General features: G+C 32.4%; 2 protein-coding genes across 2 annotated transcripts; both read right to left on the bottom strand.

Moving 5' to 3' along the window:
* Positions 1-930: 930 nt before the first annotated feature.
* Positions 931-7,811, bottom strand: LOC108209516 (granule-bound starch synthase 2, chloroplastic/amyloplastic). Its single transcript, XM_017380459.2, has 8 exons — positions 7,324-7,811; positions 6,347-6,875; positions 5,972-6,036; positions 5,665-5,742; positions 5,457-5,567; positions 4,500-4,544; positions 3,766-3,939; positions 931-2,105 (listed from the first exon to the last, which is right to left on the bottom strand). The coding sequence occupies exons 1-8, from the start codon at positions 7,558-7,560 to the stop codon at positions 1,149-1,151; spliced, it is 2,196 nt and encodes a 731-aa protein (XP_017235948.1). The 5' UTR covers positions 7,561-7,811; the 3' UTR covers positions 931-1,148.
* Positions 7,812-15,805: 7,994 nt separating this feature from the next.
* LOC108207333 (major pollen allergen Ole e 10-like) lies at positions 15,806-18,116 on the bottom strand. Its single transcript, XM_017377789.1, has 2 exons — positions 17,919-18,116; positions 15,806-16,051 (listed from the first exon to the last, which is right to left on the bottom strand). Exons 1-2 carry the CDS (start codon positions 18,114-18,116, stop codon positions 15,806-15,808), a joined length of 444 nt encoding a protein of 147 aa, XP_017233278.1.
* Between the last annotated feature and the right edge of the window lie 1,294 nt (positions 18,117-19,410).

Raw genomic sequence — 19,410 nt, forward strand, 5'->3', positions numbered from 1 at the left:
CATGCAGTCTGTACTCGTTTCTTGCATTAGTTTGTATCTAGGTAGGTGTCCCTAGGCCTCTTATTCTCTTTTGGTTGCTTTGTTGCCCAGTCAATGATAGTACTGTGGGTTGGTAGGTCTCTCTTTTGTGGGCTGTAAGCAGCTTGGGGACACTGTAATCAGTTCTATTTTTAATATATATTGCTACTTGCTCTTCAAAAAAAAAAAAAAATGGTGGACCAATTTATAAAGTAATCCCTCTGTCCACGCTTGATTGGTCTGGGTGTTTCTATATGTCCCCGTTGCCATGTATTTCTCCCCTTTCGTGAAAATATATTAACCAATCTCTCAGATAAGCTACGTTTATGCTGACCACGCAAGTCTACAACAGCCCTGTTTGACACAGTTTATTTTTAAAAAGAAACAATTTTTTTTCCTTTTTTCTTTTTAAAAAGTCTATTTACAATTTACATCCTATTCGTATGAAATGAATATTTGAGGGGTACTAAATGTTCCTTATTTGATACTACCTCTGTTTCAAATTAGATTTTATTTTTAACTATTCTAATCAAATTGCAGGACCAAAAATTATGAATTGTTCTTCTATAATTTTATAAACCTGAAAAACAAATTTTAAAGAAGATTACATTTACTTTCTATGAATATCATTCATAATATTTCCAATTATATAATATATAATAAATTTATGTAAAAAAAATGTTAAATTTGACTATAAAAAAGGTCAAAGGTGGACTATTGATATGCAAATGGATGAAGCCATGAAGTGGTAAAAAACCACTTACGCAAAAAGTAAGCATATATGTACTCACATGATGCCACTTAGGCTTATCTATATTATGTCCCAAACGTGTTTCTAGTGCAAATCAATGTCAAGAAAGAGGTGGACCTAAGAATTGTATTTCAGCCAAGTGAGGTGGTGGTTATTGCACATTAATAAAGACAGATATATACACACAGGTGATTGAATACAACACTGGCAGGGACTGATGTTATTGTTCTTAACCATGCATTCAATATTTACTACCTGCTAGAATCTGCTGTAGGTCCTTGCAGTTACTAAGTTGTTTAAACAGTATCAGTAGATGCAGATGGTCACCTGCACCTGCTGGCTGCAGCAACACATTCTGTTCTAGTTCTATTACATAAACTTACCAGTGGTGCTTAGCAGCAACAAGGACTTCCTCATAATTCTCAGCTGCATTATCCCAACTCAGATCACGTGTCATCCCACGTCTCTGAAGCCCCTCCCAACTTGACTTGTACTGGCGGTAAGTCAATAAACAGTTTCCCAATGCATGAATGAGCTGACTTGACTCGGCCCTATCAAAAGTCCAACCAACCCCAGACTCCTCGTAAGGATTAAATGGCTCAACAGTATCTCGCAATCCACCCACAGCATGCACAACTGGTATAGTACCATAGGACATTGCATAAAGTTGATTTAATCCACAAGGCTCAAATCGGGATGGCATCAGCAATATGTCAGCACCAGCGGTTATTCGATGAGCAGTCTTTACAGAGAAGCCAACCCATCCTCTAATTTTATCATGATGCTGACTCTCGATTTGTCTTAGCATCTGCTCAAGGTCAGGTCTCCCGGTTCCCAACATAACCAGCTGTGCATCCTGATCTACTATCCAAGGAACTGCTTCACCTATCAGATCAACACCTTTCTGTTGGTCAAGTCTCCCTATGAACCCAATTAATGGAACATCATTACGGACAGGCAAACCAAGCTCCTTTTGCAATGCTGCCTTGCATTGTGGTTTGCCAGTCTGAAGTGTATCCAAAGAGTAGTTGGTGTAACCATCAGATTTCAGGTGAATATCTATCTGAGGATTCCAGTCTTGTGTGTCAATCCCATTTACAATCCCCTTCATTTTCCAGTCATTCTCATTTATTATTCCATGCAAACCCCATCCACCTTCAGGTGTTTTAAGCTCCCACGCATATCCATGACTCACTGTAACAACACGATCAGCTGTCTTCAAACCAGCTGCAAAAATATTGAAGTGCTCACCTCCTAATGGGTCATACATCCTAAAGAGGTCCAAGTAGTGTGCTGGAAGATCGACAAAGGCGAAGTCATCTACAGGACCACGACCCTGAATACAGCACATAATTAAAATAAGAAAGGGTATTCAGAATACAAAAGAATATCTTGAAAAGAAGAAAAACATGTATTCCTTTATAAGACATGAAAATCTACTAGTGAGCGACTTTCAGAGTAAAGAGTGAAGCATTTGTTCGAAACCTCATAAATGCACATCATGCACTTGCGAGAAATTACGAAAAATTAAATTTAACTCTTACAGTAGAATAATACAACTTGTTTTCATGTAGTGGCAGTAGAATAATACAACTTGTTTCCATGTAGTGCATCAACAAAGCACTTTGATCGTCTATGCACTAAAACTACAAGGCTAACCATACCTTTGTAGTCATTCAGATTAGATCTTTGTACTCCTAGCATTTCATATATATTTGTAACTTATAAATTCGCAAAAGCTATCTGATATCTTTTGACAGACCACCTGCCCAAATTGGCTGGAATTGTAATTTTCAATGTATTTCCAGCTACAATCAGCCCTTTTTTACCAAACATAGTTCATATCGCAACCTTTTACATATGTGATTCAAAGTTACGTGAGTGCTAAGAGTTTCATACAAATTCTGGTTAATTGGGTGGAAAAGGTTCAATAGGAGTGGAATAGTACGATAGGTTACAAACAAAAATATGTTTAAAAAACTATAGTAATGTTCACTAAACTATAGTAATTTTATAGTAATACATGAATCTCTGTTCTTAACTTTCAGGAGATACAAGCACAAAGGAAGCCCCATAATTACCATGGTCGCCTAGGTGCTGTCCTAGGATTTTTAAAAAGTTGTCCTTCCATCATATATTTATACTAGCCTATAACCCGTGTGATGCACGGATGATTTCTAATAGTTAATAATTTTTTTATGTGTGTTTAGTTTAAATTAATAATTGATTTTAATATGTTCTTGACTGGATTTGAACCTTAGAGTTTTAGTAGCTTCATAGTGAAATATAGAAAATTCAATTTAACGGCTCTTATCAATTTGGTTAAAATGATCTAACAGTTATAATGCACTGTACCACACTACACACCAACGACTAAACTTTTACATGTTTAGCTTTAATAAGATAGTATAGATGTGTGCCTCTGTGTGTGCATACTCATATTAGCATACGGCAGATATTCAGGTTCTCAACTTTGCTATAATATCTAAAAATGTAAATGTACAACAAGGCACGATGTATGGCATTTCAAGCACTACAGAGCTATTAATTTTTCAGAAACCGGAGACTCGGCCCAAGTTCGAAGAGGTGCACAACCGTGCAGCGCAGAATAATGTATTACATTCATGTATATATTATTCAATTTTCCTATATTGTAATTTTCTGCATCTTAAACTAAATTTATATACTAAATTGCCACAAATGACTAAAACAAAAAACCAAATTTATATGAAACTTTAACATGATGACAAGATCACAAAAGACACTCCACAAAGGTAACAAGGCATTGCTCAAAATGTCAAGGTGGTATCCACTGGGGAAGCAATGTAATGCTTCAAGGATGGGCCCTACACCATTGTGGCACCTAACCACAGACTCACCTCACTTTAAACATGAGAGGTACACTAACATTTAACTAACTGCCAACAATTAAGTTTGAGCGAAAAATGTGAAGAGAAACTTGTTAACATAAAAACACACATTTAGGGAAAAAAAACCTGGTGCGCTATGTTATGGATTACTAAGACTGCTCTTGTATACTTCATCAATCCGTTGTCACGATAATATGCTTTCAGGTAAACCGGTAATAAGGCAGTATGCCAGTCATTTGCAATGAAGACTAAATTTCCATCTCCATAGCAGACCCCGCCACATGGAACGTGCCAAGGAACCTGAAAGTCGCCAGATCCATTTTATTTGACATATAATATAACAAGTTGCATAAATAATTGTCATAAAAAAAATATAAGACATGAAGTGGTACAATGATCGACATTTCAAAAAAAACTGGTCAGATTTAATTCTACATGAATTTGAACACAAAGTATTGTCTGATGATTCTACATTATGATAAAACTGTATGAATATTAGTGATAATTCAAGTATATTATAGGAGTGGACTACATGACAATACATTGAGACTACTATGTCCTCGTTCATTTCACAGTATATTCTCCTAATTAATTAAGCCTGCTTGGCCATTCTCCTGAAAAACTTACCCGCGTTCTATATGAGACACAATAAAAGGCAAAATCTATTTCATTTGTTCATCTTAACAGTGTTTAGTATCATTAAGAAATTACTCAACACTATGTTAACCTTATACAAGAGAACTAAGTCAACTTTATGGTTCATTAAAAATGATGTGCAAAAGGGAAACTGAGTATGAAGTTACTAATATTTTACCCAAAAGAGAAACTATTACAGTACAAAACATGAACTTCATATATACCTCAACTGCTGCTTTGCAGAATAAAACCATGCGTTTTAAAATATCCTGCAATCATGAAAAACTATATCATACTAAGAAATTTAAACTGAAATGATACTGACTTATAGATATAATTCACATAGGCCAGTATTCTGGACGTCTATTTATCTACAATTGAATTGCAGACATGGTTGCGTAACACAAAACGAGTTCAGAAGATTACAAAGATTAAGGTAAATTTTGGCACATGTTTACCTGAAAATTATTACAGTTTACTTGTGTGGCATTGTGCGATTACATTTTTTTTCACTGTCATCAATAAAAATAAACATATAATAATTATTTTGTTTTAAGCTTGAATTTGTTTTCAAATTATACAAAATTTAATTTTTGGAGGCAGAACTTACATGAAAGTGAAATTATTAAAGACTAGATTAATTTTAAGTGAAACGCAAAGCATCCAACTAAAATAAACAATATCTACTTATAAAGTGAATATAAAGTAATTCAAGTTGTACATACTTATTTTTTGTTAACCCAAATAGGCTCTTAATTGCATACGTTAACAGTCAAGTATTTGTAATATTTAAGCAACAAACTCATTCTTGCGGTAAATTTTACAAAGTACAATTATTTCTAATTACAATGCCATATGTCTTTTTTGGTTGTGGTCAATCATATTATTTATTCACTCGCACACATTTCCTCCGCTGAGGTTCGAACCCTCGACCTCTTATCACTAGGTTATAATGCTAGAGATACGACTCCAACTAATCTGCTACCGCATAATGAATTGCTATAAGTAGAATCTTATTATAATGATTACGGTTATAGATCATTATTAATCATCAAATGCGTTTTTCTTGACTAATGGGTCTCATGCACACAGAATCATATATTGCACAAGAGTCTGCATATTGTCAACCAATGAGAAAAACAGTTCTCTAAAAATTAGCTAAGTAGTGTATAAATATATACCGTCCGGTTCCCTCCATATATATTGTCTCCCATATGCCGAAATTGAGGACTTTCAATGAAAACAAAATCTACACCATCTATATAAGCATGAAAGTAAGTCACTTCCATATCCTACAGTACCAAAATGAGTTAAAGGTTGAGTCATACTATAGTTAAAAAAAACAAGAAGAAGAAGAAGTCTCATATAAGTGCTTGAAGAGTGACATACCTGGCCATCAACCTTATACAACTTTCTTATCCCTGTATTCTTGGGCTCGGCATAATTTCCATAGAGAGGTACCACAACCTTAACGTTAGAGATCAATAAATTAATATGATAAGCATAACTGAATGCCTAGACTCTGTTATCTATCAAAGATGTTACCAGTCATGTACGATCTAGAAAATCGAGTATCAATGTGGTAGTGGACCTAGTGGTAATATGTTCACATACATAGGCAACGTATCGAACACCAATATATTATATAAAGATGAAATTTGTAAAGGCAAGGTCCTAAACGATATATGAATATTACCATAACCCTGTGCCCTCGCCGAGCCAATGCCTTTGGTAAAGCTCCAGCAACATCTCCAAGTCCACCTAAGAGAACTCTGGAAGGTTTAGCTTACAGAGGTTAATCAAAATTAAAGTGAAAAGCTACAACACTACGAATATGCATGCGTAGTGTTGTGACCATGCACAGGTGTGTAATTTATCTGTTAAAGAGAGTATATACATGTCAGGAGAAGTTGTCATCATTTGACACAAACATCAGTCATATATTGTTCAGAGATATGTATACATCGTCTCCGTAGTTCTTTGAACCCTAATTTTCTTATGTATAATCTGCTATATATATTTAACTGTCACGTGCCAAAATGTCCATCCAGAGAGTTTATAAACAATGAACCTGTTTTCGACCATGGAGCACATTCTGCAGCAACCAATATAACATTCATCACATTAGCCCCAGCTAAAGGAGGGTTCTTCACATAAACATCTTTGGCTTCATGATGGGGCTCCTCTACTTTTGAATCTTTCAATCTTTCATACTTTTCATATTGTGGAGTTGATGAAGAAGCAGCTGAAAGAAAGGGAGGAAGCTCATTGTGATACACTTGCTTCGAAGGAGGGGTTATCAGCTCTTTAGAAGAAGTGTAATCCACAGAGTTTTCAAAAATAAGGGCTTTTCCAATTTGATTTGTATGTTCATCATAATCTTCACTAATAGTTGGGGATGGATCTTCCTGTGACTCATCCACTGATACATCATGGCTACTACCAGATAGAAAATCTGGAGCATAACCTTCTTCAAAAGTATCAGAACCACGACCTTCAGCACTCTCTAAACTAGGGAAAGATCCGTCTCCCTGTTTTGAAAATTCAGCATCATTCACTGCATTATTTATAGATGACACCAATTTCCTTCTTTCTGCAATCTGCAATCCAGTCGAAATGAAACAAATAAGTTTCTGAAGCACAATCAATGGAATAGAAAACAAGAGGGCATAACCACTATAACTATAAACAAGGGGTAACAGGAAAGTTAGGATGACTAGTACTGAATTGGCATCAATTAACCAATCAACAACACTAAATCAAGCACGATTAACTGTGATGGTATCATCAGGGCCTAATGTTGAACCACACCTCAAGCCCATCCTCACAAACTTTTACAATGATGAGGCCATGAAACATGTCAAGCAAAATATGGTCTTACAATTTAGTGTAACAAATGTTAAATTAATTAAAGCCTTTGTCAATTGAATATATTCAAGCACAATCCAGTTAACAAGAGACTTAATACACAAAGTGACAAATGCACACTAACAAAAGACTAATTGTAACATCACTATGACTTAATACACAAAGTAGACAATTGAGAACCTGGTTAATCAGTTGTTTCTGCACAGCTAAAAGTTTGTGAGTCTTGTTGATTGCAGCCTGAATAGCATCACCATCACCATCAGAATCAGCACCCCCCACTTGCCCATAATCCTTTCTTGTTGCCTTGATCTTAAAAATTGAATTTTTAACAGAAAAAGATAAGAATGGCAGACTGTAGTTCCTGTTCCCGACAAGACTACAACAACCCTTGTCAACAACGAAGGGAAGAGAAGCCATTGATTGATTTGCCTCCCTGTTGAGGATGGAATTTTATTACAACATATAATTAGTCAAGAATGAGATTGATGTGTGGGGAGGAGGAGAAGAAGCAATGGAGACGAGTGAGGAAGCAATGATTCATGAAATTTGTGAGGTTAAAAGGGAGGAGGGTGAGTGATCTTTTGTATCTATCTGTTGTGCATATGTTTGTAGTTAAAGCTACGCCGCAGCCTCATCACTTCTCCGTTGAATGTAGCTTACCTTACCTTGAGATTTGCTATATCGCACGTGCTCATTCTCCTATACAGTACTCCCTCCGTCTCTTAATACTTTTCCTGTTTGCCTTTAGCACGTTTGCCAATGCACATTTTTGATCGTTAATATCTTTATTTTCGTATTAGTATTAAATATAAAAATTTCACCGTATTAAAGTACTTGTGAATACGAATCCAACAAGATCACTCATGATTATATTTGGTCTTATAGATTAAACATAAATTAGTAATTCGTCTCATGTTATGAACAGTCCCGACATATGAAACGAGAAAAGAAATAAGAAACGGAGGGAGTACTGTAATACCAAGAGAAAGCGTGGTTCGGTTGGGGTTTTTTTTAGAAAAAACCGCAACCGAAACTGCATGTCCTTGATTTTTAAATTTAAAATCGAATCTGCAATCGAAATTATCGATTCGGTTTCGGTTTAGAAAATTTCAGTTCGGTTATAATTGGATCAGTTTCGTTTTTAAAACTGCATCACAGAAAGTATACAAGACGAATATGATTAGTATATTTGGAAAACAAATTATCAAATTTAATAAACAAGAAAATTGAAAATGGCATCAGATTGTGGCATCAGAAAATAACAGACCAATAAATGGCAGAATTCTACTTGTGTTCTCAATTTATTTCACTTGATTTTCAATTTTTATCATCCGAAGGAAAACTCAATTTACAGACTTCTCGTTGGTTCAGCCCTTAGTTGAGTACGTCAAAAGAAACACAAACCATTAAAACCAAACTGACTGCATCGAGGCAAAGCTAAGAAGCCATCGAGAAGTCAAAATCAAAACTAAAATTACCGACAAAGAATTAGAGCATTCATTCTAAACAGGATACTAAGCAACATTCATTCTAAACAGAAATAACAGAAAATGATAAATGAACAAATATTAGCAAAAAATAACAAACATATAGTCTAACTATATATATATATTTTACCATCTTAGAAAATATAATATATGTATTAATTTAAGAATTGATATAGATTATATATAATATAAATCTTTTTTATTTATTTTAATTATCAGTTCAGTTCGGTTTTTCTCGATTCGGTCTGAACATAAAACTCGAAAGCGAACAAGCGGATCGATTTTTAATTTTTTGGTTTCGATTTTGGATCGGTTTTACCCGGTTCTCCCCGGTTTCGGTTTCGGTTTCGGTTTCATTGCGGTTTGTTGCTCACCCCTGTTTAATACTACTATCATTTGTATAAAAAAATTTATAGTTGTTATTTTAACTACTTATAACGTGTTATATACTTATATTTGATTTTTATGTGAGATGTACATGAAATAGTTTTATAGATATATTAAAAGTACATTTATGCTTGGAAAGATTAAACAGAGATGTAAAATATATGTATATTAATAGAAGCGGTGAACATAATATTCATATTGGTTCCTTGTCGACATTTTTTGTAACAGATATAATATGTACTTTTTATGTCGGATATTATCTGCTCCACATAATTATATGATAAATATAATTAATTATTTAGATTAATCAGGTCTAGATACTAGCAATATCATGTGCAGATGAGCTACAAACAATTGAACCATTTAATCAAAACTCAACTTATTACACTAACAAAAAAAATTAACTCATTAAGCATGCTTAATATTTGGACACAAAAAATGATTATACAAATTTGATGTGTCTTGCCGCATATCATAAAATGTATTCAAAGTTGCTTTATCGAGTATGAAATATAAATGCTAGAATATGTTTTTCTAAAGAAGTAAAAAGAATATGAAAGTATATGGTTCAATATCATTTCCTCACGTTAATATCACAAGACCACTAAGACCATTTTCATGAGTATTGTATCTGTATCCATATGAAGTAAAGAATTTGAGACGTCTATCTAATAAAATTACGTAACGTGAAATATTAGTTGTTGAATGTAAGGGTGGAGTACGAAGAACCTGCAAACTAAATAACGGTCGAGTAAGAAGAATCTAGAAGTTTGTGTGTTTTAGTTTCGATTCAAAGCGATGACTTTTTTTTTAAAAGATGAGAACCAATAAATAAAAAAATTGACACATACACACACATGTACAACAAACATTCATTTAAAAATATACATGATTGTGTATATTACTAAATCTGAATTTCAATGCATTACTTTTTAACAAGCAATACTATATATGAGATACTCTATCAACACATATAATTATCTCATATTGATCAACAAAATTGATGATGATTTATTTTTGATTAAGATATTATCTAAAAGTCAGATTATTTTTCACACTTATGAGGAAAAAAAATAACCGAGCATGTGTAATAAATCTAGAATCAATTACAAAATCCTTTCTCCATGATCTTAAAATAAAAGAACCAACCAAATATGTGCTAAATAAAAATAACTTACAAAAAATTTTATACATGTTATATTACGTGTTTGTGTAAAAGATAATAAAAAAAGCATCATCTTTCTATTAAAAAATATAATAATTTTTAAATAAAACTTCCATTGAATATATTCATAACTTGGGTACATAAACATCAGTTCGAATATATTTACTATAATTTAAAATGTTTTATATATCTAAAAGTTATCATGAGGTTCATGGATACCGAACCAAGGTATAGAAATAAAAAATTCTATTTATTTATTATATTTTATTGTATTAGACATATGTAAATATAGTTAAAAATTCGATCAAACATAAGTATAATAATAGTTCTCACTACTAGAAAAATTGCCTTAGACATCGACTAAAAACCGATGTCTATTAAAAACAGGACCGATGTCTAATGTGTGATGTTTAATCCTGTTTTTCTAGTAGTGTCTACTATAAAATGTTAAACTTAAGTTATATGTGTGGAACACAATTACAAATGTGACGCTCTAGCCTCAGACCCACATCCCGTGAATCCAGGCCGCCACACCATCTCTAGCATACATATCTAAACATACAAACTCTCACCCCACAAGTCGATCATATCGTTTCCTTACAACTATGTATGAATCATTATTACAATACAAAGTACATAGTCATATATTACAATATTACAAAGATAACCCAAATTCATCCTCATCACGTGAACATCCAGCAACCCCCCTCTCCTAGCTTGCATATCGTGTCTTCTCCTTGCCATTGTTGCGCGCCACTCGTTTCACGTTCGTTTTTCGGTTACGTGCCATGTTCGCTCCTTACTATTCACGGATTATTAATAGGTACAACAATGAGCAATTGAATGCTCAGCAAGTCCTCTAGATCATTGAAATCAACACAATAACAATAACATAGTAAAATTACCAGAATAACAATCAATATAGATTCAGAAGAAGAGCCACAATTTTGAATAATCAACAATATCAATTAAAAGTATCTCTGGTCATTGTTAGTCCCAAGTAGACATAGAAAAAAAGGGGGGCGGGGGGGAGGGGAGAATACGTCTTTACCAATGTTGGTTCTAATTCAATTTTGCGGAATAGTTCTTTCTTGTTCGTCCTTTAATCCTAATTAAATCAACACGTCAAGTTAACATGTTTACCAATAAATATAGATTTAAAGTAAGGGCTTTTTTTATACATATATATGTTTTACATATATATTTCACAAATAATGTAAGGATAAGTTTTATTTACAAATATACCTCCTTTCTCTCTCGATTTTCAAAAATACGTTACCTATGTTTGAGCCCAATACAAGCCCACGCATGCCGCACTCCCGCGCTCCCAACGCAGCCACGATTCTTCCTTACTCCCGCACTCCGTCAGAATCAACTAGCATCTAAACGCTTTAATAAGGTATAATCTCGGTTTCTAATTTCAATTCTAGTTGCATTGAAGATTTAAACATATGATATCAATTCGATTTCGTAGATTTGATTTGAAATTGAAATTGAATGTTGTGTATTGCTTATGATTCTAGATTTGAGTATGATTTTCAGTTTTGAATTACAATAGTTTTGTTGATGTTATTGTTAATTCCGTAAGTTTGTGTTGTAGTTTATGATTATTCGAGTGATACTCTGAGTTGCAATTGAAATTTATTCTGATTGAATTGAAGTTTATTGTTGCAAATCGGTTGATTTCAGTTGCAATTGAGGTTTCTTTTGGTTGACTAACCATGATATATGAGATTATGAATTTTGCAACCAAACTAACATGAGAGTTCATTTTTTACTTGTGTTTCAATTTGGACTGAACTTGATAGTTTTGAGTTGCAATATATGTTGATTCAGTAGTGGTTTTTGTGATTTAGTTATATTGCATCCCAACAAACATGTTAATTAAGTTGTTTCTAAAGTTGATTTAGTTGCTAATTTAGGATTTAGTTGTTTTTGGTTAGGTGGCCCCACAGGGGCACTCATTGAAGTTGCAATCAGGGATTTAGATATATCTTGGGAGGATATTATAAGGATCATTGTTAAAATTGATTAAGTTGATCAGAGAGTTGCATATTAGTATGTTAAGTTGCATAGCATGTTGTTAATGTTTAATCAACATTATAATTCTTTATGCACACGCGAGACCATTCTGAAGTATACTGTTTGCTATATATTGTTGAATTTGGTTGATTGCAGTTGCAATTGACTATTGATTTTTGATATTATTTTGTGAAGGATAAATGGAAAATATTACGGTCATAATACAACATGGTGGCCAATTGAATGAAAATCAAAACCACATCAACTTTAAGGTCTACGGATGCTGATTCCAAGCAACTGCACTTATAGGTGGTGTTTGTCTGAAAGAAGCAGTTGATGCTTCTGGCTTCTGCTTTTCTTGACCCGTTTGTGTAAAGAAGTAGAAGCACTTTTAAGAAGTTGAGAATGCTAGCTTCTCTCTCACAGCTTCTACTTCTTTTCCAAACACTTTATTAATTTATTTACTTCCCACTTCTATTCCATTTCTTTACTATAATCAAGAAGTCACTTCTTTTAAGCTAACCCAAACGGCCCCATAATACCTTGCTAGGACTTATTCTCAATGAACTGATGTTGTCTCCATAATCATCTACAAAAAAAATCAAGTATCAATTTAGAGACAATGTTCCTTGTTGGTCACGAAGACACGTGGGAAGTATCCGAAAATATCAAGTCAATGACACTATATCCTCCATAAGGACGAGTAAGAGTGGGCAGACCAAAAGAAGAAGACGCAAAGCTTCTTGGGAGATAAATGCAAAACAGCATGAACAAGTCAAATGCGGGAGTTACAATCAATATGAACATAATAGAAGAACTTGTCAAAATCCTCCACTCAGAGTTGCTTGAATTAGTTAATTTATATGATCACATTGATTGTTTTTTCTCAAGCAAAGACATAAATGTCGTTTTATTGTACATAAAATAGAACTACTATTTTATATTTATGACTTTGAGGTTAAGGTATCAACTGACTTTCAGTTGCATTTGAAGTTAATTGTTGTTGCATATCAGCATCATAATGTCTTCTAAACATTAGCAACACTAAATGCTACACTATAAGCAAATATCAACCTAATTTGCAACCTTGTGATCAACTTTACTCTATTTCTAATATTTAAAGTGCAGCTTCATTAAGAACCCATGCGGGGCCAATAATCCAAATAAATTCAATCTTATCATGCACTGGCATGATAATCCTCTTAAGAACGTATAAACCTACAATGCAACAACACATGCAACACAGTAATATCATATGCAACATTATATCCAAGTTACTACCCACTTATAGTCGTAAATTGTTAAAGTTGCTACTATGCAACTTAATAATCCAATATGCAACTTATTAAAAAAATATGCAATTTTAGCAAGTTTAACAATTTATGATTTTAATATGCAACTTGCCAACCTAATATGCAACATATTATGAAATTCAGTAATGTGATATAAAAAATTTAAATCCAATTTAGTGCCCTGAAATGCAACTAACAACCGAATACAAACAAAATAATTCGTAAACAAACCAAATCATAAGTTTTCAAACCATATCATTTACACAATTCTTAATTCCATCATATCGAATCATGTTACATCTCCAACCACCATTACACAGTTACTTTCAAGTACTTAGTGACGCAAAAAATAAATTAACACAAGCACTTCATTTCAAAGATCTCGTCTTTCTCTTTTTCGTTGGAGTCTTTATCATCTTCTCATCTCCTTTTATTTCCTCACCCTCGCTCTCGTAGCCATATATCTGCTTTGCAAGGCCATAATAGTAAAATAAGAAAGCAAGTCTGCTTCTATGAGCACCAATATCCAAATCTGCTTGGGGAATTTCCTTCTTATCATCAAGATACTCAGAAAATGAAACCATCTATATACCACTATCACTGCAACAAATATACGTAATATAATTATACAAGTTCTAAACAAATTAACAAACTTAAATAGTCATGCGACTTACATAGATGATGATTCAACGCAGACATGATGCAATACCAGTCCAAGAGGATCAACATCTAACTAATGCCTTACTACCCTGAAATATAGAGGGTTTGCAAAATCCCAAATAAAAATCCCACTAATGCACTGAGACAGAGTCACTTCTTCCAGGTTTTTTCATCCATTGTTTCAAAGTGCCCTGCATATTAGCATTATTATGTTGATTCAACATTAGCCAAATTCTATGCAACTTAACTCCTAGCATGCAACATTCTAATCAACTTAATCAATCTTAACAATCATCCTAATATGCAATAAGTGCCCCTGTGGGGCCACTTATCCAAAAGCAAATTAAGCCTAATTTATCATCCTCAACAGTAGAACTTAATCAACTAACTCCTAACGTGTTGATTAAGTCAACTTAATCAACTCAACTCCTAACATGCAACCTTCTAATCAAGTCAATCAATTTTAATAATCATCCTAATATACAATAAGTGCCCCTGCGGGGCCACCTATCCAAAAGCAAATCAAGCCTAAATTATCAGCCTTAACTGTAGAATTTGTCCTAAAAAAGCCCTAACATTCCCCAACCGAAATATACAAAAATGAAACACATATACATATTCAAACCATTTAAACCTAACAAGCTATAAGAGCAACAACTCGAACAAATCGAACAATCAAGTAAATCGAGCTATAAGACCTAACAAAGCTTGGCTGATGAAGAAGGGACGTAACAAACAAAAATCAAGCAAATCGAACATAATTAAACACAAAATTCACAACAACTTTGGAGTGAGAATGACAAAGTTTCACCTAATTTAGCAACAAAACAGAGTAGGAGTGAGAATCAATAAGCTTGGCTGATGAAGAAGAAAGACGGTAATGAAGAAGAGGCACGCCCTAGCTCCAGCTCCAATAGTTTGCTCAATTAGTTACTCTCAGCACTAACTCCCAACTATTACTGCTAAAGCCCACTAAGCATAGCCCGTAAATTTTTAAAATGTTTATAAATGTACCGTATATTCAGTAATTAAAGTATGTGGTTTTGAAAGAGGTGGTAAATATGAAAATGTTATTAATTGGGGTAGTAAAAACAAAAATGAGATTAAAAAACCAGTATATAGGACAAATACTCTAAAAATAATAAGATTTTTTGTAAATTTAATCGTACCAAAAAAATATATATATGATTCTATTCCGAATTCTGTTAATTTTAAAAAATATTTTTTTATGAAAAATGAAGTTTTATGTTAGTGTTCTGTGTTGTTCTTTTTAAAGTGGTTTTTGTGGAGTGCAACCCCCCACACACTAACTGTGTTGAAATATTAAAACGGTCAATTTGTTTGTTAATCAATTGGTATATAAACCGATCTACGAGCTTCTCTATTTATATTTTAACGAGGCTACTACACTCTAATCAAAACACAATTAAACACTCTTAGGCATATTTATATTATGATATATTTTAATGGCCTTAATAAAACATATCAATCCAAAAACTTCAATAAACATACTTATTTTGGATCTATTCCGAAAGGCCAATTCTATAATAATATTTAAATTTTAATATACGTGCTATACTTTGAAAATTTTAGATAAATATTAATATTACTCATGAATTTCACGAGATATAATCTAGTATCTATATAAATTAAGGATAGTGACAATTTCCAAAAGAAGGATCAGTAACAGTTGGAGTGCCAATGATAGCATTACAAACTCCTGTATTTTTAAAAGCAAGGTCCAAAGCATAGGAAGCATGGTTCTGCAAAGTTTTTGGAATAAAACATGGTCCTCCTGGTTGTATATCAGCACAATTATACTCAGCACATGCCAAGTCCAAAAAGGCTTCAAGTTTATAATCTGGGGCATGTTCTTGAGCTACACACCATGTATCCTACAACATACGAAAATAATAAGTCCTTTATAAATTCATTGAAAAATCATTAAATAAAAAATCTAGGTATATATGATGCAAGCTAAAATTGACTTGCCTCAGGCTCACAAGTTGAACAAACAAATATGCATAAGAGAAAACCAAGTACAGAGAAAGAAAAATTAGTCATGAATATAGCTTTTATTAATTAATTACTTGGAACAATTTGAGGTGATATAAGATTATCTTTGTTCATTGCTTTTAAATAGAGGCATCCAAGTTATATGCATTAATTGAGATATTAATGTACAATATCATTGTTTATATTATAATCTTTTTAAATTTGTGTCAAGAATATCATACTTTTTTTTTTTTGAAGAGAACATTTACTTTTCTTTAACAACAATATCCCATATAGTCCAAATTTTAAGACATATATTGTATATAAAAATTTGATTCCAGTATAAAATTATGATTGAATTAAATAATACAATTACAACATAAGAGTATCAATATAAATTTTATTAAAAACAACTTTTCATTGCTTTATATTATTTCATTCATGTTTAACTTTATTTATATTAAAAGTTGTTGAATTAGAAATAAATTTGTTAATATAATTAGAAAGACCAAAATTCTTATTATTCATATTTATTGTATGATAGACATTCATTATGAAACCTAAATGATTGTGTATATTAATAAATTTTAATTTCAGTGCATTATTTTTTAACAACCAATACAATACATGCGATAATCTATTAAAGCATAGAATGATCTCATATTGATCAATATAACATATGATCATTTATTTTTGAATAAAATACTCTATTAATTTAAATATACTTTATACACTTACACGGAAAAAAAATAATCGAACACGTATAATAAATCTTAGAATCTGAATCTATTCCAAAATTCTTTATTGTTGATTGCAGCCTGAATAACATTAGTATTAGAATTAGCATCTTCGTCTCCCCTAAATTGCCTATAATCCTTTTTTGTTGCTCTGATCTTATAAATTACTTTTTGACAAAAAAGACAGGAATAGTAAATTGTGGTTCCTATTACAAGCAAGAATAGAACAACTCTTTTGAACATCAAATGGAAGAGAACCATTGACTGACAATCAAATATTGGACGATTTGCCTCCCTGTTGAGGGTGGAGTTTTATCACAACATATTATTATTGAAGAATGAGATTGATATGTGTGGGGGAGGGGGAAAAAAAAGCAATAGAGATGAGTGACAAATAAATTATTAATAAAATTTGTGAGGTTAATATTTAGAAGCCTGAGTAATCTTTTTTATCTATTTGTTCTACATATTTTAGTAAATAAAGCTATGCTACCACCTCATCACTTCTCCGTTAAATGTAGTTTACCTCACCTACCTTGCTATATTAGTCTCAAGTTGATGTATAAGAGGGTTGAATACGTCAATACCAAATTATTAATTTTAATTCGATTTGCGGAATTGTCCACATTAAGTTTGTCCTTAATCATAATTGATTTAATCCTCGAGGGTGCTACAAATTCAACTATTACGTCGGCTACAAGACAACAATCACTACTCACTAATACGCTAAACAAATCTCTTAATTTATCTCGGATAATCATTGCAGAGTTTTTGGTGGCAGTGTGCACAATTACAATTTGTGTTGTTAGTTTCAAAAGAGACTACTTGGCTCTATTAATGACTTCATTTCAATCATGGTTAGTTGCTGCAATTTGTTCTAGAGTTTGTTCCACAGTTAGTTCCAGAGTTTGTTTCACAGTTAGATCCTGAGTTCCTCAGAGTTATTAGTTGGAGTTAAAAAACTTTGTTCAGGATATTCTCAGAGATATGAATAGTCCGTCCCTAAATCTAAAAAGTTAAACCTTGATACCTTGATAAATATAGATGAAGAGAGAAAAATATCTCGCAACATTTCGTTGACAACTGGCATTTGTTCAGTCACGGCAAAACGCGCAACTGAAAATTCGCTTAAAAACCTAACCTCTCTTTTAAAATGTGGAAATTCAATTGCATTGTTATTTTCCACAATCGTGTAATTTGTCTTTGGGAGTACAAAATTTGTAGCCATTTTTATTTAAATAAATAAATGATTAAAACTTTTATTACGATAAAATTCGAGACCAAATTACGAGAATTATAGAATTTAATGAGAAAACACAAACCAATAAAACTCTAATTTGAAAAAAATTTAGAATTGAATGAAAATAATATAAATATGTTAAGAGTTGGAGATTCTAAGAATTATGGGCTCCGAATCGCAATTTTTTGACAATTACAAGATCGAAAATACCCTCGAAAAAACTTCACCAAATCGAAAAAATCTTATATAGAATGGAAGAGCTTGGAAAAGTACACACAAATATGACTTCTGATTTACAAGAAGTAAATTATGTGAATGCAGTGAGGACTCAAAAGTTTGATTTTCTTGAATTCTCTCGGTGGATGTGTATATATGGAGGTCTATGTATGTATACGACCAAAAACAGTTGGAGAGTAAAATAGAAAAAGAACATAGGGAATATTATTGCAGTCATTAGGCGTGAACTCGAGTTTAATATTTTATAAAAATTTAATCAGTGAATAACATAATAATTATCTAAATTGCTTCGAATTCACTAACTAAATTAAATAAAAACTAGAATTCATTAATTGAATAATAGAAAATAAATAATTCAATAATTAAGTCTAACTAACTACCATTTTAATATAAAAATTATATCAGATAATCATGTCAATTAATTGAACTAATTAACATAAAATATTATATACATTCATAAATTCATAAGTCCTAAAAATATGGACATTTAAAATATTTGTGAACTTACCAACAAATTGCAGTTGTTGATTGTCTAATTAATTATTCAGATTTAACATCCCAAGTTCACCACCCAGCCTACAGAAAGTGGATTCGTCTACTGGTTTAGTGAAGATATCCGCAATTTGTTAATCTGTAGGTACAAAGTGTAACTCTACAATACCATTCACGACATGCTCGTGAAGGAAATGATACTTGATATCAATGTTCTTGATCCTCGTGTGTTGAACCCGATAATTATTCATACATTAAATTCTTCAACAAATTTTGGAACAAAGATAATTACAGAATTTGAAAAGGTACTAAGTTATATGAAATAATTCTAGATTCACCATATATTATATGAAGTCACAGAAGTGTTGTGTGAAAAAGTTGCTCTATCGACAAGTGTTGATACATATAGTTAAGTCCTCATATTGATATGTATTTTCACTATGTTGAGAAGTCAAAACTTGTATCGTGACACATGTAGATAAGTCTTTAATCATGTTGATAAGTGACATATCGAGAAGTCAGCAAATCATATCAACATGTCTAGAATTATAGA

Source organism: Daucus carota, chromosome 2 (genome assembly GCF_001625215.2).
Source record: "Daucus carota subsp. sativus chromosome 2, DH1 v3.0, whole genome shotgun sequence".
In the NCBI taxonomy this organism is placed as follows: Eukaryota; Viridiplantae; Streptophyta; class Magnoliopsida; order Apiales; family Apiaceae; genus Daucus; species Daucus carota.